This window comes from Carex rostrata, chromosome 7 (assembly GCF_964058835.1).
Source record: "Carex rostrata chromosome 7, lpCarRost1.2, whole genome shotgun sequence".
Lineage (NCBI taxonomy): Eukaryota > Viridiplantae > Streptophyta > Magnoliopsida > Poales > Cyperaceae > Carex > Carex rostrata.
In genome coordinates this window covers 501,312-507,998 of record NC_135924.1, presented here as the reverse complement: position 1 = coordinate 507,998, position 6,687 = coordinate 501,312, and the positions used below count along the sequence as shown (strand labels likewise).

Here is a 6,687-nt window from a genome sequence, read left to right as displayed (position 1 = left end):
TTTTTTTACTATTTATTAAGCAATTTTGAAAATCGCTGATCCGATGGTCCAGAAATTTTTACTGTTTTTACTGTTCACAACAAAACAGCAGTTTTCCAAATTGCTTAATAAATAGTAATAAAATTCTAAAAAATGTATAATTTGGTCTCCAAGCACATTTCAATATGGAGATCACATCTAACGGTTCAGATCGGACGTTTGGACTTTCAAAATGAAAATACAATGTGAAGTAGAAACGTGTTTTACTTCGCAACTCACCGTAGCTCATCTCATATATATATATATATAGGACTTGGCTACGGTGCTATGGGTTGCATAGAGGCCTCCTGTGTTACAGCTAAATATTCGACTTTTTAAAATCAAAACGGTCGATCCGAACCGTTCATCTTGTTCTCCATATTAATATATGTTTGGAGATCAAATTTTACATTTTTTGGAAATTTTTTACTATTTTTTTAGATTTATTGAAAATTGATGTTTTTCAGACAAATCTGAACCATAAAAAACAGCGATATTCAATAAATCTAAAAAAATAGTAAACAATTTCCAAAAAATGTAAAATTTGGTCTCCAAACACATATTAATATGGAGAACAAGATGAACAGTTCGGCTCGACCATTAGGATTTTGAAAAGTTGAATATTGAGCCATAGCACGGGAGGCCTCTATGCAACCCATAGCATATTAGCCAAATCCTATATATATTTGAACAGTTGAACCCATCTACCTTACGAGTGATGTGTGTACATGCAAAAATTTTGAACTTTCAAATTTATTTAGCATAGAGTCAAGCGGTCAAAATTAGAAGGTTTATAAATTAATGTTAATGCATCAATTTTTTGAACATTTTTTACCACTTGACTCTATACAAAATGAATTCAAAAATTCAAAAATTTTGCACGTAGACGCATATATCACTCGTATGGTAGAAGGGTTTTAACGGATCAGATTTGTCGTTTGAAGTCAATTCAATAGATTTTAGAATTGAGTTCACAAAGAGGTTGGTGAACTTAAGAATATATATATATATAGAGAGAGAGAGAGAGGGGCTAATATCAAAACGTTTGCACCACGCCTCGCGTGCAACCAAGTCATTTTTTTATTTTTAAAGTCCAAATGATCGATCCGAACTGTTAGATGTGTTCTCCATATTAAAATATGCTTGGAGACCAAATTTTACATTATTTGAAATTTTTTTACTATTTATTAAGCCACTTTGAAAATCGCTGATCCAACGGTAGTTTCTGATTTTATAGTTTAGTTAAGCCACCGTTGGATCAGCGATTTTCAAAGTGGCTTAATAAATAGTAAAAAAATTCCAAAAAATATAAAATTTGGTCTCCAAGCACATTTTAATATGAAGAACACATCTAACTGTTCAGATCGATCATTTGGACTTTAAAAATTGGAAAATGACTTGGTTGCACGGGAGGCATGGTACAAACGTTTTGAAATTAGCCACTCTCTCTCTCTCTCTCTCTCTCTGTATATATATATAGAGAGAGAGAGAGAGAGAGAGAGAGATAGGCTATCATGCTTTGCAAAACTGGGTGCTTTAATTTGCGCTCATAACTCTAGTTTTAAAGTTCAAATAGTCAATCCGAATCTCAACATGTTATTCATATTGAAATGTGCTTGGAGACCAAATTTAATATTTTCAAAAAATAGTAAATCATTTTCAAATAATATGTAAAATTTGGTCTCCAAGCACATTTCAATATGAAGAACATATTGAGAAGTTCGGATTGACTATTTGAACTTTGAAACTAGAAATATGAGCAGAAATTAAAACACCCACTATAATTTGGAAAGCATCGTAGCCTACATATACATATATATATGAGATGAGCTATGGTGAGCTATAGAGTAAAAGGGGTTTATACTCCACTCAATATCTTTATTTTCAATGTTTAAATAGCCGATCCAAACTGTTAGATGTTTAATCTATAATAAAATATGCTTGGAAACTAAATTTTATATTTTTTGGATTTTTTTTTACTATTTATTAAGCCACTTTGAAAAATCTGAAAATCCGGATGAACAGTAAAAAACAGTAAAATTTCTGGACCATCGGATCAGCGATTTTCAAAATTGCTTAATAAATAGTAAAAAAATTCCAAAAAATGTAAAATTTGGTCTCCAAGCACATTTCAATATGTAGATCATGTTGAACGGTTCGGATCGGTTGTTTGGATTTTCAAAATGAATTTTTTTTTCCATGGAGTAAAAAACCCCTTTTACATCATAGCTCACCATAGCTCATCTATATATATATATATCAAGCATTTACATCAAGCATCTAAATAGCTAGCAATAGCGAAGCTATAGCACCGCTATAGCAGTTTTGGACCCAGAAAGCTAAGCTACGGGCTAAAACTGCGCTAATCAAGCTACGACCGCTATAGTGGTAATAGCGGTCCGCTATGCTATATGGGTTATGATTTTGCAATTTTTTTTTTCTGAAAACATGATTTTGCAATTTTAATGGGCCTTAATATCTAGATTGGTTTTTTTTTTTTTTACTTTATTAAGCTATATCAATACAATGGAACATGTGCGGGCTATACCGCTATATCAATTAAATTTTGTATCATGCATTAATATATGGTAGTGGTATATTTTGAATATAAAATATATCGATAGTTTTTGAATTAGGGATATTTTGAATGACAATTTGAATTTTGTATTGGTTTAATATGAATATTAGAACTTCTTAATTAATTTGATATTTTTTTTCTTGATGAGACATTTTTACTATTAGTAGAAATATAAAATATAATTTTTGAAATAAAAAAACGCTATTTATAATAGCTTTCGCTATAGCTCCGCTATTCGCTAAAGCTTTTTTTTTTTGTCTCCCCGCTATACCGCTATAAACGCTATTTAGAAGCTTGGTTTACATTCAGTTATAATTAATTAAACACTAGGGTCTGATTAATTTAGTAAAATTTTAGCTAAGAATTTTGATCATGATGTTGTAGCGTTAATTTATTAATATAATATTCTTAATCTAAAATATATATTATGCTAATAACAAAGATTGTACCCACAACGTACGTTGTACGATGTTTAAGTCATTGACAATGTAAGAAATGATTAACCTACAAACATTTTGAGTCATTGAGAATGCACACATTGTATTAATTATTTATTTTCACTTTAAAACATTAATTGAGAATATAGATATACCGCTCTTGCTCTACAAATAAATAGTAGGTTGTAATTAGTACGTACGGGAAGCTTGAAATTTTTATTCATAGGGCTTGCCATCCCATCCCCCTACTAGATATTGTAAACAATAGGTTCTAATTAGTAAGTGAAGCTTGAATTGTTTCCTGATAGAGTTTTTCATTCCATCACTCTATTACATATTAAAAACAGCAGGTTCTAGTTAGTTATTTTCTTCTATGTCTATAAATTAAGTAAATCACTCACTTTTCTTCAACCAATTAACTCCATCAATCTGTCTCTGTTTTTCAAACTTGAAAACCACCACCTGAATTTCCTAAAGCCTTTTAGTTGTTTTAAGATACATAAATATATATGCATGGCTATCATTTTCTTCTTCATGCTACTACTGTCATTCTGTGTAGCTCAACCAATATTTCAACCCCCTGCCGGATGTCCGACACATTGTGGAGACACCGAGGTACGTTCCATGTATATTACTAAAGAAAAGGGCATACTCATGATTCATAACTTGTAAATTATAAAAAAGAAAAAGAAAAGGTGTTTAAAATTGCAATCATACATAGAATTAAAAAAAGTAAACTGTTATTTACATACAACATCTTAATTATTTAACATTAAAAAGTTGCATATAATTACAGGTCACCTATCCATTTGGGATAGGTAAAAATTGTTCCAGATCTGAAGAGTTCAACCTCATGTGTAATAAGACGATCGACGGTAGCTACAAGGCAATATCTGTGCCTGCTTCAAGCGCAGAGGTATCTGTATTACACAGCATATCCGTTTCCCAAAGCCAGGCTCGGATTGAGGTCTTTGTTTCTTGGCTATGTTATCTTAACTCAAGCAAACAAATTCGTGGGGCTGAGTATGCTGTTGATTTGACCAATACGCCATTTTGGTTATCAAATACCGAAAATAGGTTCATGGTAGTAGGTAGCGAGACATCTGCATATGTCAAACTTTCAAGGAATCAATCTATTTGGTACACAACAGGGTGTACATCTGTGAGCTTGAGTGAGCAGGGACTGGTGAATGGCTCATGCTCTGGTATCGGTTGCTGCCAGACTGCCATTCCGTTTGGAATGAAGTATTATCAAATTAGATTTGATAAAAGCTTCAACAGTTCTAATACCACAAGCTTCAGCCCTTGTGGGTATGCGTTGCTAATAGAAACAAAAAACTTCAAATTTAGCACCACATATCTCACCACACTTGACTCCTTCTACAAGGATGCATGCCAAGAAATTTTTGGTTGTTCTTGATTGGGTTGTAGGGAACGAGACCTGCAAAATAGCAAAACAAAATAGAACCCATTATGCATGTGTTAGCACTAACAGCAAATGTGTTGACCACCCCACTGGTCAAGGTTATATATGCAATTGCGCACCAGGGTACCACGGAAACCCCTATCTCCTTAATGGTTGCCAAGGTACGTTATATACATATGTACATACTACAAATGATATGTTCAACTTTTATTGACCTCGGCAATCTTAGAGAGAAAAAAAAATTGCTCTTCTTTCAGTTGAAAGAAAAAGTCTTGTTTATTATTGTAAATTTAATCAAAATTAACTATACTCTCACAGTTGATGCATAATATTGTCTAACTCTCCTATATATTTTTCTTTCTTACTATATATATAGATACAGATGAGTGCCAGATTAGTTCGAATTGCTATGGTATTTGTACAAACACTCCGGGATCATTCAAATGTGAATGTCCCCCAGGCACACATGGAAATATATAGTACAGTCCTGGTGGATGTTACAAGAATGGGCCGAAAATCTTAGCTTAAGGAGCGCTAAGGAGTTCATGTTCGGCAAATAAAAAGGAATAAGAAAGTAGCATGTATTTGAATAAAATATATATGTAATAAGAAAAAGACTATATTGCCCTCATATTATTGTTGTCATATAACATAATTATAATATAATTGATGAATCTAATTGTATTACAATTTTAATTAAATATATTTCATTAAAGTAAATTGTGTTAACAAAGTTTGAACAAGGCACCGAGCATCCAGTTAACTAAGTGTCGTTAACTTAAACAATTAATAAGTCAACCGTAATCAACTCAATTGGTTAAGCGATTCAGAGTACTTACTTTTGAATGCAATTTGAATATAAATTGATACCTGCACTGGTACCAACTCAACCAATTATTGACATTCTATGCAAAATTTTGTATCTCATTTTTAATTGAAACCTGTCACAACTTTTCAATATCAAAATGAAAAGAAAAATGAGAAAATGAAAAAATTGTGACAATACTAACAAATATGAAAAGGACCTGATATGATTCAAAACAGTTCGAAATAACTAAAATTGGAGAAACGGAAATATAGCTAGCATGAAATATATAATCAATTAAAGCAGCACTACCAAAAAGCACACAGATAAACATGCAGCTCCTTCATAAGCAATATCAAAATGACCAAAAAAATTTATCGGTACCAGTGGTACCAAGTACCATAACCTTAACAAAGTCTCATCTTCACAACTCATTGAGACAAAATGTAATCCATATTAGATACTAAAATAAAAACAACTAGCTACAGACACAGTTTAGCATATTCAACACGATCCAATTTCTACATCCTCTTTGATTTCTTGCATGGCTTGACATATTCTCCCACAAATTATTTCTAATGTCCGTTCGGAGTAAGTCTCCAAGCTGTGTTTCATTGAGACCAGTGATAATTCTAGATTGCTCAATGTCTTCATCACCATCTTCCTCGTCTATTGCCCGCTCCTCATCCAAGAGTTGATATTTTGTCACTTGTTCTTATGTCCTTTTCTGGTTCTTTATGAAATCCTTCATTTTACCCTTTCTTTGTGCTAATTGATATGTGCTTTGCTTGGTTCCAGTACCATATAGTGGCTATGAATGCAAGGTAAAATATTCAAATTGTTGTTTCCTTGTTTTTGACAAATTCAATTGCATATATAATCAAGCTTATTTCGGTACATGCTAAATATATTGCAAATTAGAGAAAAACTGTACCACACTCTTACTGGTACTGTATTATTTCTGACAGATACAATTAAGTCGGACACAGAAAATTACTTCCAAATATCCAACACATGCATTCACTTATATGGACAATTTCTTCCGAAAGTCCAACATAGACTTTATCCAACAGAAGCTTAACTTTGCAATTAAGCATTTATTTAACCAAATTGAGTGCTCTACGGGTGCAATCAAGCATTTAATTACCAATCAATTACAATTTTCCACGTAGCTCTCTTCAGAGAAAAATTGCATCTCGAGATATATAATAAAAATTACTCAAGAAAATACATAGTGGTTTGCACCCGTCTATTTACACATAGCTCTCGAGTAGAATTTTTTTGTACTTGTAGGTCAAAACAAAAGAATGAAAAAAAAGTGAAATTTTGTTAAGTGTTGTTTGAAAAAATCCAAAGAACGTTGGAAATCATATCAAGGATAACTTATAGGTATGTGATATAGACCACTCTGCAGAGCAGAGTC

At 32.2% G+C, this 6,687-nt stretch overlaps 1 protein-coding gene across 1 annotated transcript; it reads left to right on the top strand.

Moving 5' to 3' along the window:
* Positions 1–3,456: 3,456 nt before the first annotated feature.
* LOC144557630 (wall-associated receptor kinase 2-like) lies at positions 3,457–4,894 on the top strand. Its single transcript, XM_078306227.1, has 3 exons — positions 3,457–3,648; positions 3,830–4,620; positions 4,836–4,894. Exons 1-2 carry the CDS (start codon positions 3,547–3,549, stop codon positions 4,451–4,453), a joined length of 726 nt encoding a protein of 241 aa, XP_078162353.1. The 5' UTR covers positions 3,457–3,546; the 3' UTR covers positions 4,454–4,620; positions 4,836–4,894.
* The last annotated feature ends 1,793 nt before the right edge of the window (positions 4,895–6,687 follow it).

Coding starts and splice junctions, on each gene's coding strand:
- LOC144557630 (XM_078306227.1), top strand. CDS start 3,547: ATGGCTATCATTTTCTTCTTCATGCTACTACTGTCATTCTGTGTAGCT. Junction 3,649..3,829: donor CACATTGTGGAGACACCGAG/GTACGTTCCATG, acceptor ATATAATTACAG/GTCACCTATCCATTTGGGAT.